At 41.8% G+C, this 23,350-nt stretch overlaps 1 protein-coding gene across 7 annotated transcripts in view; it reads left to right on the top strand.

Moving 5' to 3' along the window:
* Positions 1 to 23,350, top strand: part of Yeats2 (YEATS domain containing 2) — a 101,634-nt gene that overhangs the window by 63,495 nt on the left and 14,789 nt on the right. For 6 of the 7 annotated variants that reach the window (XM_045148968.1, XM_045148965.1, XM_045148967.1 and 3 more), the window contains 8 exons: positions 310 to 568; positions 5,815 to 5,976; positions 8,320 to 8,504; positions 9,265 to 9,423; positions 12,565 to 12,741; positions 17,152 to 17,332; positions 21,740 to 21,868; positions 22,343 to 22,441. In XM_045148968.1, coding sequence (XP_045004903.1) covers positions 310 to 568; positions 5,815 to 5,976; positions 8,320 to 8,504; positions 9,265 to 9,423; positions 12,565 to 12,741; positions 17,152 to 17,332; positions 21,740 to 21,868; positions 22,343 to 22,441 — 1,351 coding nt within the window. The remainder of the gene's footprint in view (positions 1 to 309; positions 569 to 5,814; positions 5,977 to 8,319; positions 8,505 to 9,264; positions 9,424 to 12,564; positions 12,742 to 17,151; positions 17,333 to 21,739; positions 21,869 to 22,342; positions 22,442 to 23,350) is intronic. The other variant, XM_045148966.1, reaches the window with a different exon arrangement.

Here is a 23,350-nt window from a genome sequence, read left to right as displayed (position 1 = left end):
AGTTATACTAGAAGGAATTAACAGTAAGTACATTAAAGCAATGTATTTTTTGTATTTCTCAAATTTTTATTTTATTAAAACTACTACTTTAGAGTGAAAGTTCTAAAAATTTGCTGAACTTAAATGTCTTTAAGCGTTTACTATTCTTACCTTTGCAATGTAAGTGATGTTTCGTGTCTGCCCGTTAGTTAGCCTTGTTTAAAAGTGAGTTAGCCTACTTTTTTTTGTGGAACAGAGTAGCTTCTCTTCCAGAGTGCTTACTGGGCCTAGCAGAAGCAGTATTTACGAAACCCTCCTCTGTTTTCATAGGTTGTTGGGGTGCCAGTTGGCTCGACCTTACCTCCTACAGTGAAGCAGGCTGTGGCCATCAGCGGTGGCCAAATCCTTGTCGCCAAAGCCAGCTCTTCTGTTGCCAAAGCAGTCGGCCCAAAGCAAGTTGTCACTCAAGGAGTTGCCAAAGCAATTGTGAGTGGAGGTGGAGGAACCATTGTTGCTCAGCCAGTGCAGACCTTAACCAAGGCTCAGGTTACTGCCTCTGGCCCCCAGAAGAGTGGAACCCAGGGCTCAGGTAACTAATTCTAATTGGAGATTCTCTCAGCAGCACCTCTATATGTGTTCCTGTGCTGGTAATTTTACTTGGTATTGGGTTCTAGCAAGGATAACTTACTAGTGTGGTATTGTTAGTTTTTTATTTATATGTTTTTTGATTTGTTATTTTATTTTTAATTAATTAATTTTTTGTTAACAACTTCCATGATTGTAAACAGTATCCCATGGTAATGCCCTCCCTTGCTCCACTTTCTCCTTTGAAACTCCATTCTCCATCATACCCACTCCCCATCTCAATCAGGCTCTCTTTTATTTTGATGTCATGATCTTTTCCTCCTCTTACGGTGGTCTTGTGTAGGTAGTGTGAGGCACTGTGAGGTCATATATATCCAGACCATTTTGTCTCTAGAAGAGCACATTGTAAGGAGTCCTACCCTTCCTTTGGCTCTTATATTCTTTCTATCACCTCTTCCTCAGTGGACCACTAGCCTTGGGAGGTGTGATAGAGATATTGCAGTGCCGAGTACTCCTGTCACTTCTTTCTAGCACCATGATGCCTTCTGAGTCATCCCAAGGTCACTGCCATCTGAAAAGAGAAAGTTCTGTAACAAAAAAGTAAGGGTAGCATTAGTATATGGGTATGAACATTAAGAGAAGTGCTTACTTGGCAGTTTGATGACCATAGCATATACATTTAACCAGACAGCAGCAGACATTACACCCCTGGGGTTCATGACTCCCCCTGTTTTAAGTTTTCAGTATCAGGAATGTATTCCCTCCCATGGAGTGGGCCTCCAGTCCAATTAGAGGGCAGTTGATTTCCACCATGGCAGACGTGCCACTATTGTACCCATTGGCTCATTTGGCCTGGCTGGCCAAACACAAGGCTTACAGTGTCCACTGTTGGGTATCTTCACTGGTGATTTCTCTTTCTCCTGTTGAACTGCATGCAGAATGGCTTCTTCCAGCTTGCTGTCAGCTGGTCTACATGGAGGAGGCTCTCAGCTCAGTTCCAGCAGGATTTCTCAGTGACCTTGCAGCCCAAGTATGTGGAGTCTTCAGCAGTAGGGTCTTACCATCTATTCCTGGTGGGAAACCAAGGGCCTTGGCAATGCCTGGAATGTTTTGGGGGTATCAGGGACCTTCCTGGCCAACAACTCCCTGGAGATACCACATCCCTGGCACTGAAAATAGTATAGTCATAGTCTATGGCTCTTCTGTGTTCCATTGTCCAAAAAAGTAGGTTTTCATAAGATTTATTTATATCCTCTTATATTTTGAGTAGTCTTCCCTTTACTCAATCTCTTCTCCTGACCTCACTTAGGCCTTTTCTCCCCCATTAATCTATTCTTCTACTTATATATATATACAATATCATCTATTAAGTACCCCCTCCCTAGCTTTCAATTCCCTTTATATCTGTTTTCTATCTTACTGAAGTTTGCTACTGAGTTTTCTTCCTACTCACACAGAACACCAGTCATCTATAGATAGATTCCACATATGAGAGAGAACAAGTGACATTTGGTTTTCTGGGCTTGGGCTACTTCACTTAATATAATTCTTTCTAGATTCATCCATTTTCCTGAAAATTTCATAATACTGTTTTTCTTTACCGCTCAGTAGAACTCCGTTGTATAAATGGGCCATATCTTCATTATCCAGTCATCAGTTGAGGGACATCTAGGCTCATTCCCTTTCCCATCTATTGTGAATTGAGCAGCAATAAACATGGTTGAGCAAGTATCTTTAAAGTATTGAGATGAGTCCTTAGGATATAGGCCTAGGAGTAATATTGCTGAGTCATATGGTAGATCTATTTTTAGCTGTCTTAGGAACCTCCACACTGATTTCCACAATGACTGGACCAGATTGTATTCCCACCAAAAGTGTAGAAGGGTTCCTCGTTTTCCACATTCTCGCCAGCATTTATGGTTATTTTCATGATGGTATCCAATCTGACAGGAGTGAGATGTAATCTCACTGTAGTTTTAATCTGCATTTCCATGATGACTAGGGATATAGAATATTTTTTTAAATGCTTACATCCCATGTGCATTTCTTCTTTTGAGAACTCTATTTAGTCCCATAGCCCATTTTTTTAATTGGGTTAATTTCTTATTTATTTTTTTGAGTTCTTTGTATATCCTAGATATTAATCCTCTGTCAGATGTATAGCTGGCAAAGATTTTTTCCCATTCTATAGGTTGCCTCTTTGCTTTATTTACAATGTCCTTTGCCATACAAAATCTTTGTAATTTCATGAGGTCCCAGCAGTTAATGTGTGCTGTTTTTTTTTTGTTTTTTTTTTGTTTGTTTGTTTTTTGGGGTTTTTTTAGAGCAACAGACAGAGAAAGAGGCAGACAGATTGAGAATGCATGTGCCAGGGTCTTAGAACTCCAGACACATGCACCCCCTTGTGTGTCTGCTTATGTGGGTCCTAGGGAAACAAGTCTTGAACCGGTGTCCTTAGGCTTCACAGGCAAGTGCTTTACTGCTAAGCCATCTCTCCAGCCCTAATCTGTGGTTTTATTGCCTGAGCAATTGGGGTTATATTCACAAAGTCTTTGCCAAGACCAATATGTTGAAGGGCTTTCCCTACTTGTTCATCTAGCAGTTTCAGAATTTCAGGTCTTACACTAAGGTCTTTGATCCATTTGGACTTAATTCTTGTACATGGAGAGAGAGAAGGATCTGTTTTTTTCCCTTTTACAGATACATATCCAGTTTTCCCAGCACCATTTGTTGAAGAGGCTGTCTTTTCTCCAATGAGTAGTTTTGGCATTTTTGTCAAATATCGGGGCTATAGCTACCTGGACTTAGATCTGGTTCCTCTATTCTATTCCATTTATCTACATGTCTTCTTTTGTGCCAGTACCATGCTGTCTTTATGCCTCTGTAGTATAGGTTAAAATCAGGTATGGTGATATCACCAGCCTTATTTTTGTTGCTCAGTATTGTTTTAGATATTCTAGATTTTTTTGTGTGTGCTTCCAAATGAATTTTTGGATTGTTTTTTTCTATTTCCATGAAGAATGCTGTTGGAATTTAGATGGGGATTACATTACATGTGTAGATTGCTTTTGGTAAGATTGCCATTTTCACAATACTGATTCTTCTGATCCAAGAACAAGGGATGTCTTTTCCATTTCCTAGTGTCTTCTGCAATTTCTCGCATGAGAATTTTAAAGTTTTTTGTTTTTTGTTTTTTTTTTGGCGGGGGGGAGTTTATTTTGGCTTACAGACTCGAGGGGCAGCTCCATGATGGCAGTGGAAAACAATGGCATGAACAGAGGGTGAACATCATCCCCTGGCAACATAAGGTAGGCAATAGCAACAGGAGAGTGTGCCAAACACTGGCAAGGGGACACTGGTTATAATACCCATAAGCCTGCCCCAACAATACACTCCCTCCAGGACGTGTTAATTCCCGAATCTCCATCAGCTGGGAACCTAGCATTCAGAACACCTAAGTTTATGGGGGACACCTGAATCAAACCATCACACTCTGCCTCCCAGGTGCTGTAAAGTTTTCATTATAGAGATCCTTTACTTCCTTAGGTTTATTCCAAGGTACTTTATTTATTTTTTTTATGCAATTGTGAATAGGAGTGATTCTCTGATTTTATCCTCTGTGTATTTGTTGTTAGCATATAGAAAGGCTGCTGATTTCTGTGTATTGACTTTGTATCCTGCTACATGGCTATAGGTGTTTATCAGCTCTTAACAGTTTGCTGATAGAGTCTTTAGGATCCTCTATGTATAGAATCATGTCATCTGCAAATAATGATAACTTGATCTCGTTCTTTCCAATTTGTATCCCTTTTATGTGTGTCTCTTGCCTGATTGCTATGGCTAAGACTTTCAATACTATATTAAATAAAAGTGGGGACAGTGGACACCCTTGTCTTGTTTCTGATTTTAGTGGAAAAGCTTCCAGTTTTTCCCCATTTAGTATTATGGTGTCTGTAGGCCTTTATTATGTTGAGATATGTTCCTTCTATTCCCAGTCTCTGTAGGACTTTTATCATGAATGGATGTTGGATTTCATCAAATGCTTTCTCCATCTAATGAGATGATAGTATGATTTTTGTCCTTCAGTCCATTTATATAATGTATTGCATTTATTGATTTGTGTATGTTGAACCATTGCTGCATCTCTGGGATAAAGCCTACTTGGTCGGGGTGAATGAGCTTTCTGATATATTCTTTTTTAAAAAAAAATATTTAATTAATTTATTTATGAGAGAGAAAGGGACAGGTAGAAAGAGAATGGGCATGCCAGGGCCTCTAGCCACTGCATACGAGCTCCAGACACATGTGCCCCCCTGTGCATCTGGCTTACGTGGGTCCTGGGGAATCAAACCCTGGTCCTTAGGCTTCACAGGCAAATGCCGTAACTGCCAAGCCATTTCCCCAGTCCCTCTGATAATATTCTTGTATTCTGTTCACCAATATTTTGTTGATGATTCTTACATCTATGTTCATGAGGGAGATTGGTCTGTAATTTTCTTTTTTTGTTCTATCTTTGCCTGGTTTTGGTATCAGGGTGATGCTGGCTTCATAGAAGGAGTTTGATAGGATTCCTTCTTTTTCTATTTTATGGAAAAGTTTAAGAAGCAATGGTGTTAGTTCTTCCCTGAAGGTCTGGTAAAATTCACCAGTGAATCTATCTGGACCTGGACTTGTTTTAGTTGGGAGATTTTTGGTAACTGTTTGGATCTCCATATTTGTTATAGGCCTATTTAATTGATTAATCTGCTTTTAATTTATGTAGGTCATATAAATCAAGGAAATCATCCATTTCTTTCAGATTTTCATACTTAGTGGAATATGTAGTCTTATAGTATGCCCCTATGATTTTTTGAACTTCTCTGGTATCTGTTGTGATTGTGCTTTTTCATCTCTAATTTTATTAATTTGTGTCTCTTCCCCCTTTTTTATTTGCTAAGCGTTTATCAATTTTGTTTATCCTTTCAAAGATCTAACTCTGTTGCATTGATTCTTTGGAACTTTTTTTGTTTCTATTTTATTAATTTCTGCCCTAATCTTTATTATTTCTTCCGTCTACTGATTTTCAGTTTGCTTTGTTCTTCTTTTTCCAAGGCTTTAAGGTGAAGCATTAAATTGTTTACTTGAGACCTTTCTAATTTCTTAATATAGATAATGCCTCAAAAACAAAAGGTATTATATTGTTCCATGTTTCAGTTTTGGAGTGTTAACCCACCTTCCTGTTTGTCTTCCCCACACCCTTTGTCGTTTCAGTAATGGCAACATTGCAGCTACCAGCCACTAATCTGGCCAACTTGGCAAATTTGCCTCCAGGCACTAAACTCTACCTTACAACGAACAGCAAGAACCCTTCAGGAAAAGGAAAGCTGCTGTTGATCCCTCAGGGAGCCATCCTTCGAGCCACCAGCAATGCCAGTTAGTCCATCACTAGATCATTTGGTCTCTGGGTTTCGGGGGTTGCTCCCATTGTCCAACTGAAGGGCAGGTCTTTACTGAGACAAGAAGCTTTCCTGTTATTTTGTTTGTTGTAATGGGAACATCCTAGTCTTAAAAGGCAACACGATTAATTTGGGTCTTCCATGCCCAGGAAGATGGTGATGGACCTTGGAGAGAGGTCTTACTATTCTGTCTGTGTTGAGAAGCTGTCTGGTGATACCATGATACCAAGCTAGACATGTTTTCACCTTAAGTGGGACACAGTAAAATTGGAGTTATGTGTCTCTTTTTTGCTATTTTTACTCAGATTTGCTAGGTTTGCAGTTGAAAAGGCTCAACTTAAGAGTACATGCCTTAAGGCTTCAAGAAAATTACTTATCTAGAATTATATAACTTGCTTTGACAAAAACTCAGTGTGGTGTTGAAAGGAAAGCTAAAAAGTATTCCCTCTGAAGTAGAAGCGGAATGGTACAGCAGTCAGGCTCATTAGAACGACCTACCCTGTCTACTGCCAAACCACCCTGATCATACCCAGTCTCAGAGATGAAGTAGGCCTGTACCTGGTTGGTGCTTAGATGAGAGAAATGAATTGCCCATGCCCAGTGCACTGTGTAAGGTACTCACCATTTTGTTTATCTCATTTCTGGTATGTTTTCATCATACCTAAGTAGTACAATGTCAGAAAGTTAGATATGTAAGAACAGGACAGTTTTAGATATTCCAGAATTCATTCAGAAAGCTCCTCAGATAGTCTAGAGAGATTGTTTGCAAAGTGGATGTCCCAGGTTTGATTCCATAGTACCCACATAAAGCTAAATGCAGAGAGTACCACATGCATCTAGAGTTTGTTTGCAGTGGCAAGAGGCCCTGACCTGCCCAATCTCTCTCCTGATGAGGAAATAATTACATAAACATTTCAAAAGAAAAAAAGCTCCTCAGATTTTTTGCACTATACTCTGGATCAAAATTAAGAAGCAGTCTGTTGTGTGGTCATCCACGCCTTTAATCCCAGCACTCAAGAGCCAGAGGAAGGAAGATTACTGTGAGTTGGAGGCTATCCTGAGACTACAGAGTGAATTCCAGGTTAGCCTGAGCTACAGCAAAACTCTACCTCAAACAAAAAAAAATATATGTTCTGATAATAGTCCCTAGGATTAAGGTGGGAGAGCTTATTGCATATGAATTTACAGTCCCGGTAGTTCTTCAGCATCATCTCACCACAAAGGAAGGAAAGACGAGTCTCCTATAATCCCAGCATGTGGGAGCTGCTGAGGTAGGAGGATCCCATGAGTTCAGGGCCATCCTGGGGCTATAGTGAGACCCTCCCTCAAAAAAAAAAGTCCAGCTAGGTGTGGTGGTTCACTTCTTTAATCCCAGCACTTGGGAGGCAAGGGCAGAAGGACTTTCATGAGTTCAAAGCCACCCTGAGACTACATAGTGAATTCCATGTCAACCTGGGCTAGAGTGAGACCCTACTTCGAAAAGCCAAAAAACAAATAAATAAATCATTCAATCAATAATGATAATAATCCATAGATTTTGAAGTGGGACTTAAAAAGTTGGAAAGGGGATTGGAAAGATGGTTTTGCAGTTTAGGCACTTGCCTGCAAAGCCTAAGGACCCAGGTTCAAATCTCTAGGTCCCACGTCAGCCAGATGCACATCATGGCACATGTGTCTGGAGTTCGTTTGTAGTGGCTAGAGGCCCTGGTGTGCCCATTTTCTTCTTCTCTACCCTTCTGTCCCTCTGTATCTAATAAATAAATAAAATGATAAAAAATAATAAAAAACAATTTTGAAAAAATAAGCATTGGGGTCCTGGAGCCATAGGTATGAGTATATATTCTAAAACACTTAAGTAGCAATTGTTGTCATCAGGCTTTCACTGTCTTACAAGTAAATCAGAACACTGTCAACAATAAATCCTTCATTGTGTCTCAGCTGAGATACAGCCAGCTATTGTTCAGTGCACAGTGCAGGTCAGGCACCTTAAGTGTTTGGGTCCCAAAGGTGGTTAAATGCCAGAGTATTTTTGACTTTAGAGTACTTGCATAAATTTTGTGTATTAAACATTCCTGATCCCCCAAATCTGATATCTGGTGTATTCTATAATCGAGAAGTTTTTGAGTGGCTTCCAGATGACAGGCGCTCAACCTGTATTTGTCTCAATCTTACTTTGAGCTCTAGGAAGTTCTCATTGAATGTAGACTAAGCAGGTTAGGGAGGAGGAAGCAAATGGCACTGTGGGGGAAGCTTCTCTAGACCAGTCTGTTTTCTGTTGAGCTATTTCCCATGATGCTGCTGTCACCCATTGTGCTTGTAGACCTCCAGTCTGGCTCAGCTGTTGCCGGTGGCAGCGGCAGTGGCAGCAGCGGTGGTGGTGCAGGCGGGGGAGGCAGTGGAGGTGGCGGTGGCAGCGCAGCAGGAGGAACCCAAAGTGCCACCAACCCTGGAGGGATCTCCCAGCACCCGACTTACACATCTTACATCCTCAAGCAAACTCCCCAGGTCTGGGAATGTGTACCTGCTCTTGTAAAATTATTTAGAAGCCTGATAACTGCTTTGAATTATTGCTGATTTACCTTTTCCACTCTGGGGTCAGGGCTCAGTACTGACATTTTAGTCATGTTGTAAGTCTGTCTTATTTGGGGATTGGCTTGTTTTGACATATGAGGAAATAGACACAGAAAGACTTAAATAACTTATGCAAGACCTTCCTGTTAGCCCAATGATAAAGTTGAGTTGGAACCTACATATTTATGCCTCAAAGAAAAATTTCTACTATGCTAATTGCCTCCTAAACCTGTGAAGTAATAAACAGCATTAGTGTACAATTAAATTTGTCTCTTAGAAGGACATAATCAGAGGTAGTATCAAATTGTGGCATTTGGACCTAAGCTGGGTTTGATTAGGAGCAGGTTCCCACCTTCTTTCCTTTACCACTGAAGTCTTCACTGGCCTCTGAGGAGTGTAGTCAGGTCTTGATTCTAGACATTCTTAAGAAGAACAGGTAGTTTGCCAGTCTGAATGACTAAATCAGTTTTTAGTTTTCAAACCTGCTCTACAAGTACTAGGTGAAGTTTGAGAAGTGCGAATGGATGTTTGTAGTGACACTCAGCTGACCTCTTTGGTTCTGTTATTTTGAGTGTAAAATGAAGCTGCGAATATTATAGTTTATAATTTGGAACCTTGTGGTTTAAAGAATCAGCACAATCCATTTGAATTATCATGTTGTTAGTGAATTCTTCCCTCTTCCCCTACAACTTAGGGGACATTCTTAGTGGGCCAGCCATCACCCCAAACGTCTGGAAAACAGCTATCTACTGGGTCAGTAGTCCAAGGAACATTAGGAGTCAGCACATCTTCTGCACAGGGACAACAGACATTAAAAGTCATCTCTGGACAGAAAACCACTTTGTTTACACAGGTAAATATACACTTGTTACACTCCTAATATGTGGTGATTGTGGCACTTAGTTACATGCTTGCAGCCTCTCATTACACAAACTCTAAAAACTATATATATATATATATATATATATGGTTCAAGAAAAAAGAAGACTAGCTCTTGAGAAATACAAGTCAAATGAGAAAATAAGGCCAAGGATTAGTCAAATATCCAAATGGTGTTATCTTGTACATTTGACCTGGTTGCTTTCTCATTGCTGAGACAAAATACCTAACCAGAAGCAGCTTATGAAGAAGGAAAGGTTAAAATGCCAGAGAGCAGAGTCCGTCATGGCAGGGAAAGCCTGGCAGGAACTTGTCACGACAGCAGGGAAAACAGAGAGAGAAGGAACAGCAAGTGGCATGGAGGTTGAAGCTAAAAAAACAAAGACAAGAAACCCCTCAAGGCTCACCTTCATTGAAACATCCTCCAGCAAAGCTCTACCTTCTGAAGGTTCCAAAAACCTTTTCTAAAAGAGCCTCCTAAGTATTCCAACACATTTTATGGAGCCATTTGCATTTAAACCACCACAAGAGTCAGTAAGATAAATTTGACAGCAAAAGCAAAATTGGAAGCATAATTACAAAAATCACACTATTTGTTAAAAGGAGCAGGTTACTTCACTTCATTTAGAAATTTCTCTAAAGAATAACGACAGTTTTGACCACATGAGAGACCTCATGATCTATGAAAGGATCTTGTATGAAAATCTCTAAAATTATCAAGTGCAACCATCAGGTTCAAAAGGTTACACACCCGATGATTCTATTCACTAAAAAGAACTACATTTTCTTTGTAGTCTTGCTTTGTTTTGGTTTATTTATTTATTTGGGAAAGGGACAGGGGAAGAGGCAAAGAGAGAGAATGAGGCACACCAGGGCCTCCAGCCATTGCAAATGAACTCCAGATGCATGTGCCCCCTTGTGCATCTGGCTCAAGTGGGTCCTGGGTAATTGAACCAGGGTCCTTAGGCTTTGCAGGCAAATGCCTTAACCCTAAGCCATTTCCCCAGCCCTGGCTTTTTTATTTATTTATTTTATTTTATTTTTATTTATTTTATTTTTTTATTTTTATTTATTTATTACAGTGAGAGAGAGAGAGAGAAAGAATGGGAGTGCCAGGGCTTCTAGCCACTGCAAATAAACTCCAGACGCCTGAGCCATTATGTGCATCTGGCTTACATGGGACCTGGATAATCGAACCTGGGTCCTTAGGCTTCACAGGCATGCGCCTTAACCGCTAAGCCATCTCTTCAGCCCTCAGCCCTGGCTTTTTGTTTGTTTGTTTTTTGAGGTGGGGTCTCTAGTCCTAGGTTGGCCTCAAACTTAAGGTGATTCTTCTACCTAAATCGGCCTCCTGAGTGCTGGAATTAAAGCCATGTGCCACCATACCAGGCAGTAGTACATTTCCTTTCTTTTTTTTTTTTTTCCTTTCTTGAGGTAGGATTTCACTCCAGCCCAGGCTAATCTAAAATTCACTCTGTAGCTCCAGGGCGGCCTCAAACTCACAGTGATCCTTCTTCCTCAGCCTCCCAAGTGCTAGAATTATAGGCATGTGCCACCATGCCTGGCCAACATCTTCTATATATATATATATAATATATATGTATTTTTTCAGAACATAAGATATTATGGTTTTTGTCAAGGAGATCCATTTTTTTATGTCTTGTGGACTAATAGTTTGGCTTTTGTTTTTATAGTTTGTTAAATATATATATATATTAATTTAAAATTATTTATTTATTTATTTGAGAGCAACAGACACAGAGAGAAAGACAGATAGAGGGGGAGAGAGAGAAAATGGGCGCGCCAGGGCTTCCAGCCTCTGCAAACGAACTCCAGAAGCGTGCGCCCCCTTGTGCATCTGGCTAACGTGGGACCTGGGGAACCGAGCCTCGAACTGGGGTCCTTAAGCTTCACAGGCAAGCGCTTAACCGCTAAGCCATCTCTCCAGCCCTATATATATATATATATATATATATATATATATATATATTTAACTATAAAAATTATATATATAATTTTGCTTTAGACTAACTTTGCATTCCTGAGATCAATTCCACTATTGTTTGTTGATGTATTCATGGACTCTTTGTAAGATTTTGTTTAGAATTTTGACCTAAGGATTCATTACAAATTATGCCATACTCTTGGATTCTAGTTATTTCTTCCTATGTGAACTTGAAACACTCGTTGAGTTGTATCTCCTCACCTCTAAAGTGAGACTAAAATCTGCCTTATAAAGTTACTGAGAATGACTTATTCATGGCAGCGTGTGTGTAAGTGCTTTCTCTCACACAATAAGCTTTCAAACTGAAAAATGATTTCGAGTAGGGACTGCTATCATTTGGGCACTATTAAGTTGTGTGAAGGGTTAGCAAACTATGTGGGTTGTTTGTTTTTGAGGTAGGGTCTTGCTCTAGCCCAGGCTTACCTCGAACTCAGCAATCTTCCTACCTATGCCTCCTGGGTGCTGGTTGGGTGTTTTGTTTTGTTTTCTTTTGTTTTTAAAGACAAGATCTCACTCTTGCTCAGGCTGACCTGGAACTCACTCTGTAGCCCCAGCATGGGTTCAAACTCAAGGTAATCCTCCTACCTCAGTGCAGGGATTAAAAACATGTGCCACCACTCTTGGTGTCTTTGTGAATAACATTTATTGGGACACAGATACATCCATTTCATGCTGTCATGGTACAGCTGAGGAATTATAGTATCTGCAAAGCCAAAAAATGTGTCCTTGTGCCAGTTGTAGATTCTCTACACGAGTCCCTTATCCTATGGAACCATTAAGTTACCCGTACAACTCTAGCCCTAGCCGGGTTTGGTGATCACGTTTAAAGATCCCCCATACACTTAATGGAGCACTGAACTCAATTACTTTGAAAACAGATATTCTGGTGTCTTTGAGGACATACTGACAAGTAGAAACTTGCACGTAACACTCATTTACATGCTTTATTTTGGTGCTAAGGTAATATTTATAACTAAGTGTGGGCTTATTGTAAAGGTTCATTCACACCTCCTGTAATCTTGGTTAAGACATTCTTGATATGCTTTCAAATGTCCACAGATAAGCAGTGAGCTGTAGATCACTGATACTTCTGCTGTCTGGTTTCTGCAGGCAGGCCCTGGGGGCCAGTCATCACTAATGAAGATATCTGATGGCACCATGAAGTCTATGGCAGCCACCTCTCAGCTCTCAAAGCCTGGAACCACAACGCTTCGGGTAGCAGGAGGGGTTATCACAGCCGCTGCCTCTCCCGCCGCCACTCTCTCAGCAAGTGGTGCCACACCACAGGTGAGAGCATGTCTACAGAAGGATGAACTATGAAAGGAGATAAACATAGGGAAGATGCCAGCAGGTATACCTGTGGGTGTTTTTTCCAACATTGAAATGTTGTCAGGGCATGGTGGCACACACCTTTAATCCCAGCATTTGGGAGACAGAGCTGGGAGGATTGCTATGAGTTTGAGGCCACCCTGACACTGTGTAATAAATTCCAGATCAGCCTGGGCTACAGTGAGACCCTACCTTGGAAAACCAAGGAAGAAAGAAAGAAAAGCAAATGTTGGCTAGAGAGATGGCTCAGCTGTTAAGTGTGCTTCCTGCCCAGTCATGAGAGCCTGAGGTGGGATCTGAGACTACCAGAGATTCCAGGTGAACAGCTGGGAGTGGCCACATCCACATAACCCCAGTTCCACAGTGGAGCATAGACCTAAGAGTTGTTAGAGGCCTCCAAACTCCAGAATCAGTAAAGAGGCTCCGGCTCAAAAAAAAGACCAACAGGAAGAGCAATGGTTTGGTTTGGTTTTTAAATACTCTTTGTATTTACTTGAAAGAGGAAAATAGAGCTTGGGCACAGCAGGGACAGGAGACCCTGCAAATGAATTCCAGATGCATATGACTTTGTCTTTTTTTCTGGCCCAGACTCTGACCTAAAACTTACTCTGTGGTCCCAGGCTGGCTGAGTGCCAGGATTAAAGAGATGCACCATGGGGCTGGGGAAATGGCTCAGTGGTTAAGGTGTTTGCCTGTGAAGCCTAAGCACCATGGTTCGATTCACCAGGACCCACATAAGCCAGATACACAAGGGGGGGCTCATGCATCTGGAATTCGTTTGCACTGGCTAGAGACCCTGGCACACTCATTCTCTTTCTCCTTGTCTGCCCCCCTCTCCCTCTCCCTCTCTCTCTCTCTCTAATAAAGAAAGAGTTAAACAAACAAAAAAAAGTTAAAGATGTACACCACCACACCCAGCAGAAAGAGCAATGTAATGAGTCACTAACCATAAGTAACTGACCCCTACTGCAGGCAAAGCACAGGAGACACCACATGACAAAAAGAAAGTTTTAGGAGTGGAGAGATGACTTAGCAGTTAAGGCACTTGCCTGAGAAGCCTAAGGCCCCAGATTTGATCCCTTAGTACTTACATTAAGCCAAATACACAGGTATCTAGAGTTTGTTTGTTGTGGCTAAAGGCGTTTGTGCACCCATTCTCTCTGCCTTGTGCTTTCTCAAATTATCAAATAAATATAATTTAAAAAATAACATTGGAAAAATATATTTTAAAAGATTGAAATGTTGCTTTTTACATTTTTATTTTAGTTTTTAAAAATTTCTATTTTATTAAGTATAGGGGGGTGCACTGTACACATATTTGTGTGGAGGCTAAAGGAGTATGTCAGATGTCCTGTAGCATTCTTCTGCCCTGTTTCAGGACCAAGAGCTCATAGCTTTTTGCAAGCTCTCAGTACTGGAGTTACAGGCACTTGTGTGGCCACTCAGAGGTTTCTACCTTACGTTGGTGCTGTTTGACTCTGGCTCTGGGCAACCACTAATCTTTCTGTGGATTTGCCTATCTTAGTGCATTTCATATAAAAGTTATATATGTGTGTGTGCATGTGACTTTCATGTCGGGCTTAAAATTTTTTATTTATTTGCATGCATGCATATGTGAAGAGGTCCAGGGCCTCTTGCTGCTTCAAACAAACACCAAATATCCGTGCTACCTTTTGCATCTGGGGAAACATGGGTACTGTAGATTCAAATCTGGGCCGGCTGTACAAAACCCTAGCTAGCCTTGAACTTACAGTGATCCTTTTGCCTCTTTCTCTTGTGTGCTGGCATGTACCACCATACCTAGCCAGCATGGCATTTTCAAGATTCATATGCATTGTAACATCGGTACTCCACCCCACACATACATCTCCCAGTGCAGGTCAGGTCTCATTGTAGCCCAGGCTGGCCTTGAACTCAAAGTGATCCTCCTACCCCAGCTTCCAAGTGCTAGAATTAAAGACATGTGTCATCGTGCACAGCCAATTACTTCGTTGTTGTTTTTTTTTTTTATGGAGAGAACTTTTTTAAATTTTTCTTTCTTTATTTGAGAATGACAGAGAGAGAGAGAGAGAGAATGGACACACCAGGCCCTCCAGCCACTGCAAACGAACTCCAGATGTGTGCACCCCCTTGTGCATCTGGCTAATGTGGGTCCTGGGAAATCAAGCCTCAAACTGGGGCCCTTAGGCTTCACAGGCAAATGCTTAACCACTAAGCCATCTCTCCAGCCCCAATTACTTCATTTTTATAACTGAATGTGCACTTATTAATGCTATTTGTGTGTCTTTCACTTGATAGATACCTGTATTGTTCTCTATTTTTTAAAATCTTTTTAAAAATATATTTATTTATTTGAGAGAGAAAAAGAGACAGATGAAGAGAGGGAGAGAAGGGGCGTGTCAAGTCCTCCAGCCACTGCAAACAAACTTCAGATGCATGCCGTACCTTGTATATCTGTCTTATGTGGGTCCTGGGGAGTCGAACCTGGGTCCTTTGGCTTTGCAGGCAAGCGCCTTAGCCACTAAGCCATCTCCCCAGCCCTACTTTTGATCTTAATTTTATTTTATCTTCACATATGTGGAGAGCATTTTAGGGTGTCCAGCTTTACGTGGATGCTGGGTAATGAAATGTGGACCAGCATGCTTTCACAGCAAGCACTTTTAACCACAGAGCAATCTCTCCATATTCTCTTTACTCTCTTAAATTTTTTATTTGTTGGTTGGTTGGTTGCAAGTAAAGAGAGAATGTAAAGTAAAGAGAATGGGCAGGCCTCCTGCCACTGCTAATGAACTCCAGATGCATGCACCACTTTGTGCATTTGGCTTTACATGGGTACTAAGTAGTCAAACCCAGACCCTCAGGCTTTATGAACAGGTGTCCTTAACCACTCAGCCATCTTTCCAGCCCCATGCTTTTTTAGTATTGTGGACAATGCTGCTATCAACATTTATGTGATTGTATAGCTAGGAATGGAAATACTAGATCTTATGATAATTGTATTTAACATTTTTTGTTTTGCAAGTATAAGTTTGTAGATGTGTTTGTAGGTATGTGTGTGCATGTGCACATTTATGTGGCGGCCACAGGTAGGCATCAAATGTCTTCCTCAGTTGCTTCCCACCTTCTTAATTTTTATTGAGAACTTTAACATATGACTATATAACCCAAATACTACAAATTGGTAATCTTCCTATTTCCCCCATTCCACTGAGAACCCTCCTGGGTGGGGTTATCAGTATTCACAGTGGGGTCATTGACGCACCAGCCAATCCTTGTTGGGAGTGGGGGGTCAATGCTTCAGAGTACACTGCCCCACCCTGTGGCTCTCACAATCTTTCTGCCTCTTCTTCCCCAGTGTTCCCCAATCCTTAGGTGGCGTATTGTGTTATAAGTCTCCTTTCCTGTGGAGCTCTCTGCAGCCTTTGCTTTTCCGCTCTGATGAGTCTGGAGTCTCATCAGTGTTACCTGCCATCTCCCTGGAGGTTCTCAGGCCAGCAGTGAGAGCAGCACTCTTAGTTTTTTTTGTGTTTTTTTTTTTTTTTTTTTTTTTTCATTTTTCGAGGTAGGGTCTTACTCTGGCCCAGGCTGACCTGGGATTCACTCTGTAGTCTCAGGGTGGCCTGGAACTCATGGTGATCCTCCTACCTCTGCCTCCCAAGTGCTGGGATTAAAGGCGTGCGCCACCACGCCCAGTGAGAGCAGCACTTTTGGAATCTCCCACTTCCTCAGAAGGTTCCTTGGGCTCTGGAGGTGTGAACTGAGCCACATACTGAGTCCCAGAAAACTCTTTAAAAATAGCATGTTGGTGTGGAGAGATGGCTTAGCGGTTAAGCACTTGCCTGTGAAGCCTGAGGACCCCGGTTTGAGGCTCGATTCCCCAGTACCCATGTAAGCCAGATACAAAAGGTGGTACATGCATCTGGAGTTCATTTGCAGTGGCTGGAGGCCCTGGTGCACTCATTCTCTCACCCTCTCTCTCTCTCTTCCTTCCTCCCTCCCTCCTTTTCTTTGTTGATGTCAAATAAATAAATAAATGAAAATAAACAAAATAAAAATGGCGTGACATGCTGGGCATGGTGGCACATCCCTTTAATACTAGCACTCAGGAGGCATATTAGGAGGATCACTGTGAGTTTAAGGCCACCTTGAGAATATATAGTGAATTCCAGGTCAGCCTGGGCTAGAGTGAGACCCTACCTTGAAAAACCAAAAAAATAAATAAATAAATAATCAATAAAGTAACATGGCATTTACAGGTGGTGATAACGGATAGTTCATATTTATTGCATGTGCTCTGTGGCAGCCACTGCTCTAAGGATGTTCCATTGCTGTCTTCTTCCTTTCATTTCCGGCTCTGTGGGTGAGCAGTCTGAAGGAGTCACACCCGTTTCATCTTCTGTTGGCTCTGTGATGAGAACTACTGGCCAGCCACAAGTGTGTGTGAGCCAGGCCACCGTGGGAACCTGCAAGGCTACAGCTCCCACTGTCGTCAGTGCAGCATCCCTGGTGTCCACACCAAACCCTGTCTCGGGGAAAGCCACAGTATCAGGTCAGTGTCAACACACTCTTACTGTTTTTCTCTTATCAGAATAGAGTCTGCTTGGCAAGTGGTAATATTCTGTGAAGTAATCCCCAGAATTCGCACTTGGGAGGCAGAAGTAAGAGGATCGCTGTGAGTTCAAGGCCACCTGAGACTACATAGTGAATTCTAGGTCAGCCTGAGACCCTAACTCGAAAAAAACAAAAAAGGTTCTTATTTATTTATTTGCAATCAGAGACATAGAAGACAGACAGAGAGAGAGAATGGTTGCACCAGGGCCTCCAGCCACTGCAAACAAACTCCAGATGCATGCGCCTCTTCATGTATCTGGCTTTACGTGGGTACTGGGGAGTTGAACCTGAGTCGTTAGGATTTGCAGGCAAGAACCTTAACTGCTGACCATCTCGCCAGCCCTAGTTGTTTTTTATAATACATTTGTTTTTGTAATGTGAAGACCAGGCTGTTCCCTTTATATAATGAGTGTTTTTAGCTTTTTTGTATATTAGGAGGTATTCGAAGCAAAAGCACCATTGGAAGTAGAATAGAGCTAATAAGGTAGAAAGTACTAAAGGACAGTGTGGTGGGCTTTGAGGTCACTGTAAGAACGTTGACTCCAAATCCAGAGCAACTGTGGAAGATTTCTAGTGAAGGGGCTTTCTCTACTGTTTTCTTTTCTTCTTCTTCCTCTTCTTCCTCTTCCTCTTCCTCTTCTTCTTCTTCTTCCTTTTTCTTCTTCTTCTTCCTTTTTCTTTTTCTCTTGTGTGCACCACCGTAACTGGCCAGGTTTAACTTTTCACCACTATTTTTTTTTTTTTGGAGGGAGGGGATTTCAAGGTATGGCCTTACTCTAACCCACGCTGAGCTGTAATTCAGTATGTACTCTCAGGCTGGCCTCAAACTCATAATGATCCTCCTACCTTGGCCTCCCTAGTGCTGGGATTAAAGGCATGTACCTCCACACCTGGGACACTTAATTTTTTGTTTTGTTTTTAAGGAAGGCTCTCACTCTGTTCCAAGCTGACCTGGAGCTCACTCTGTAGCCCCAGGCTGACCTTGAACTCTTGACAATCTTCCTACCTTAGCCTCTCAGCCTCTCACAACTAGCTTTTGAGGCATTTTTTTTTACTTTCTAGAAATAACCAATCATAGTACCATTTTATTCTCTACAAGCTATTATAGCTTTCTCAGTTTTCATTTAAAAATTAGGGTTTTGCCCCCAAAAGTAATAAATTAAGGCCTGCAGTACACATTTTCTTTTAAAACTGCTGAGGTAAGAAAATGCAGAGATAATAAGGGGGCGCACACGTCTGGAGTTCGTTTGCAGAGGCTGGAGGCCCTGGCGCACCCATTCTCTCTCCCTCTATCTGTCTTTCTCTCTGTGTCTGTCACTCTCAAATAAATAAATAAATAAATAAATAAGAAAATGCAGAGATAAATAATAACCGGAGTAAAATGGGTGTTACTGTTAACTAGATGAGGATGGTAGTTTATAGTTAGAAGCCTTTTTTTTTGCAATGCTTAGTCTGTATTTTATTTTATTTTATTTATTTGAGAGAGAGAGAGAGAGAAAGAGAGGCAGATATATAGAGAGAATGGGTATGCTAGGGCCTTTAGCCACTGCAAATGAACTCCAGACACATGCACCCCTTGTGCATCTGGCTCATGTGTATCCTGGGGAATCAAACCAGGGTCCTTAGGCTTCACAGGCCATATACCTTAACCACTAAACTATTTCACCAGCCCACAGCCTATATTTTCATAAAAATAAGAATTGTAGAGCTGGAGGGATGGCTTAGCGGTTAAGACACTTGCCTATAAAGCCCAAGGACCCACATAAGCCAGATGCACAAGGTGGTACATGTGTCTGGAGTTCGTTTGCAGCAGCTGGGGACTCTAGCGCCCCCAGATTCATTCATTCACTCATTCATATTCTCTCTCTCTCTCTTCCTCTTTCTCTCAAGTAAAAAACAAAAATAAAATATTTCAAAAAAGAATAGTAAAACTACAGATCATCAGGTCTTTGTTTTACTCCCTACGGCAGTGTCTTGGTGAGCAGTTGCTGAGCACTGAGTAGTACTACTTAACATTCCCTGAGAATGAAAGGAAGATCATTGTTTATTATAAGTGCCTCTGTTCTAAATGTACTTGAGGCCAGCTCCTTTCTTTCTTCTTTCCTACCATAGCTTCTGATGCTGTTGTTAGTCTTTGTGGCTGCACTTGTCTTGTGAGCCCATGGTGTGTCTTCACACTGAAGCCCTTTGCAATACCGCCTCCCTGCCCTAGAATGCCTAGAAGTTTCCATAATGCAAGTAGAACCATGGACACTATCTTTGCAATAGCCCAAGAAAGATGGCCCCCACCTTTATTTTTTATTTTGTATTTACAACATCCATAATTATAGACAATAAACCATGATAATTCCCTCCCTCCCACTTTCTCCTTTGCTTCTTTATTCTCCCTCATCCCCCTTCCCCCTCTCAGTCAGTCTGTCTTTTATTTTGATGTCATCATCTTTTCCTTCAATACGTTATGAGGGTCTTGTGTAGGAGTGTCAGGCACTGTGAAGTCATGGATATCCAGGCCATTTTGTGTCTGGAGGAGAATGTTGTAAGGAGTCTTACCCTTCCCTTGGCTCTTAACATTCTTTCCACCACCTCTTTCACAACTGACCCTGAGCCTTAGAAGGTGTGATAGACCTGTTTCAGTGCTGAACACTCCTCTGTCACTTCTTCTCAGCACTATGATGCCTTTTGAGTCATCCCAAGGTCTCCCATCTGAAAAGAGAAGCTTCTCTAACCAAAACTGAGAGTAGCATTAATATATGGGTATAAACATAAAGAGAAGTGCTAACTGGGCAGTTTGATGAGCATAGTATGTACTTTTAGCCAGACAGCAGCAGACTCCAAGCCTCATGAGTACTCCTGTTGTAGGTTTTAAGTATCAGGGATGTATTCCCTCCCATGGAGCAGGCCTCCAGTCCAATTAGAGAGAAGATGGTTTCCCCCATAACAGAGATGCCACTATTGCACCTGTTGGCTCATTTGGCTTGGTTGGCCAACTTTAAGGCTTGCCAGTGTCCAGTGTTGAGTATCTCCACTGCTGATTTCTCTCTCTCTCCCATTGAGCTGCATGCAGTGTGGCTTTTTCCAGCTTTCTGTCAGCTGGTCTACATGGAAGAGGTTATCAGCTCAGCTCCAGCAGGGTTTCTCAGTGATCTTGCAGCCCAACCATGTGGAGTCTTCAGCAGTAGGGTTTTACCATCTCTTCCTGGTGGGAAACCAAGGGCCTCTACCATGGCCTATAATGTTTCAAGGGCATCAGGGACCTCCCTGACCAACAGCTCACTGGAGGGTATTCCAACCCTGGCACTGAAAATTTTCTTGTAATAGTCTATGGTACCAGCGTGCACCACCACAGATGGCATGATGACTGACCCCTTTTAAAAAAAGTTTGTTTTTAAAAATATATTTTATTTATTTATTTGATACAGAAAAAGAGACAGAGAGAGAATGGGTGCATCAGGGCTTTCAGCCACTGTAAACAAACACGAGATGCATGTGCCCCCCTTGTGCATCTGGCTCACATGGGTCCTGGAGAATTGAACTGGGATCCTTTGGCTTTGCAAGCAAGTGCCTTAACTGCTAAGCCATCTCTCCAGTTTCCCCCCCACCCCCAAATGTTTTTTACTTATTTATTTGTAAGCAAAGAGAAAATCGGTATGCAAAGACCTCTTGCCACTGCAAACGAATTGTAAACTCTGGCTGTACGTGTGGATACTTGGGGTCAGAGCCAGGATGTCAGGCGGTGCAACAAATGAGTGTCTCTCTAGCATTTTTTTTTTTTTTTTTTTTTGAGGTAGGGTCTCACTATAGCCCAGGCTGATCTGGAACTCTCTGTAGTCCCAGACTGGCCTTGAACTCACAGCAATTCTCCTACTTTTGCTTCCTAAGTACTGGGATTAAAGGCAAGCACCACCACACCCAGCATTACCTTACTTTTAAAAATAAATTATTGGGCTGGAAGGATGGCTTAGCAGTTAAGACATTTGTCTGCAAAGCCAAAGGACCCAGGTTCGATTCCCCAGGACCCACGTTAGCCAGATACACAAGGGGGCACACAAGTCTGAAGTTTATTCGCAGTGGCTGGAGGCCCTGGTGTGCCCATTCTCTCACTCTGTCTTCCTCTTTCTCTGTGAAATCAATAAATAAATTAATACTAAAATATTTTAAAATAAATTATTATATTACAGTAGAGTTTCATTGTGTAACATCCATTAGCTCTTGCTTCTTTTTACTTCCTGAGGGGTGACTGTCCTCAGAACTTCCTCAGAGGAGAAAGTAAGAGTGGCAAAGGGGGCAAGATACTTGAAGGAAGCATCTGATCTGTAGCTTGGCTTTGTCTCCCAACTTCTTGTAGGATTGTTAAAAATTCACTCCAGTCAGTCCAGTCCCCAGCAGGCTGTCCTGACAATTCCCAGCCAGCTCAAGCCACTGAGCGTAAACACCTCTGGCAGTGTGCCAACGATCCTGATGCCTGTGAATAAAGGTTTGTGTCTCACATTTGGGTTTGGCATACAGGTCCATCTTGCAGAGAGTCCATACTCTCCTAGTTGGCAAGGTCTCTGTGCCTTGTACAGCCTGTCTTGTAGCTTTCCAAGTTTGTCATCAAGGAGTGGATATAACACTCAGTCCATCTGTTAGCTCCTCAGCAGCTGCCCATTTCTAAAGATGGTGAGAAGAAACATTTTGAACAGTCATGAGAGTTGATATTAATTTAATTTTTGTTTTCTTAGTTTCCTGACAATCTGCCATTTCCATAGTTTAGAAATATAACTCAGTTCCCTTAGAACTAATATGTAGCTGAGCTTGTTGGATCACCATATGAAGAGAGGACCTTACTATTTCTGTTTTCCTGGGATTGTAGTATCAGTCTAATATGGGGCTGTCATGTGGGAAGTGGATTGTCCTTACTAAAAATAATTTCTGTTTCTTATGTTCTCCTTCCTTTTTTGCCTTTTAGTAGTTCAGTCATTTTCTGCCAGCAAATCATCTACCATTTTGCCCATAGCTGCTCCAGCTCCATCTGCCCCCAACTGGACTCCAGCAGCTGTTGCAAAAGGTATGTACAACCTCATTTCATGCAGGATATACTATAATCTGAACCTTTGAATTTTCAGTGCCTGTGAATCAGTCACTTCCCAAAAACGTGACCACTTAGAGAGTAGAGTGAAGGAATTACAGTGGGTGTGGAGAGACATGGAGGCCTCCAGGCTCCAGTATATATGGAGTATCATCAGCAGAGCTAGCATACCCATTTGAGAAGTAGGAAACTTCTCAAAAGTTTAGACAGTGGTGAAGCTTGGAGTTGACATAAATCTGTCCACTATGCCCTGGACTATTTTTAGACATTCTGGGATATATAGAAGAGTCTAGAAGAAATGGACTTGTAATTTATTAAATGTTCACCTAAAACAGGGCTGGCCAGGCATGGTGACACACACATACAAAAGTGTGTGTGTATGTGTAGGTAGATAGATATACGTAATCTGTAAAACAGGGCTGGAACTGGCGAGATGGCTTAGGGGTTAAAGGTCTAAGGTCCCAGGTTCAGTTCTGCAGCACCCACTTAAAGCCAGATGCACAAAGTGGCTAGTTTGTTTGCAGTGGCAGGAGGTTCTAGCCCTCCCATTTTCCTCCCTCCCCCCCCATGCAAATAAATAAAAGTATATTTTTTTTAAAAGAAGGCTGATAGGGGCCCATCCTTTTATTTATTTATTTGAGAGAGAGGGAAAGTGGAAGAGGCAGATAGAATGGCCATGCCAGGGCCTTCAGCTACTGCAAACAAACTCCAGATGCATGTCATGAGCATCTATCTGGTCCTGGGGAATCAAACCTGGGTCCTTTAGCTTTGCAGGTAAGCACCTTAACCGTTATGCCATCTCTCCAGCCCCCATTGCTTTAAGATTCATTGGCATTTAACTGTGCCCATTCATTTATGAATTTATCTTCCAACCTCAGACTTTAGTTC

This window comes from Jaculus jaculus, chromosome 5 (genome assembly GCF_020740685.1).
Source record: "Jaculus jaculus isolate mJacJac1 chromosome 5, mJacJac1.mat.Y.cur, whole genome shotgun sequence".
Classification (NCBI taxonomy): domain Eukaryota; kingdom Metazoa; phylum Chordata; class Mammalia; order Rodentia; family Dipodidae; genus Jaculus; species Jaculus jaculus.
Note: the sequence above shows the minus strand (reverse complement) of the source record. Positions and strands in the feature narration are given on the sequence as shown.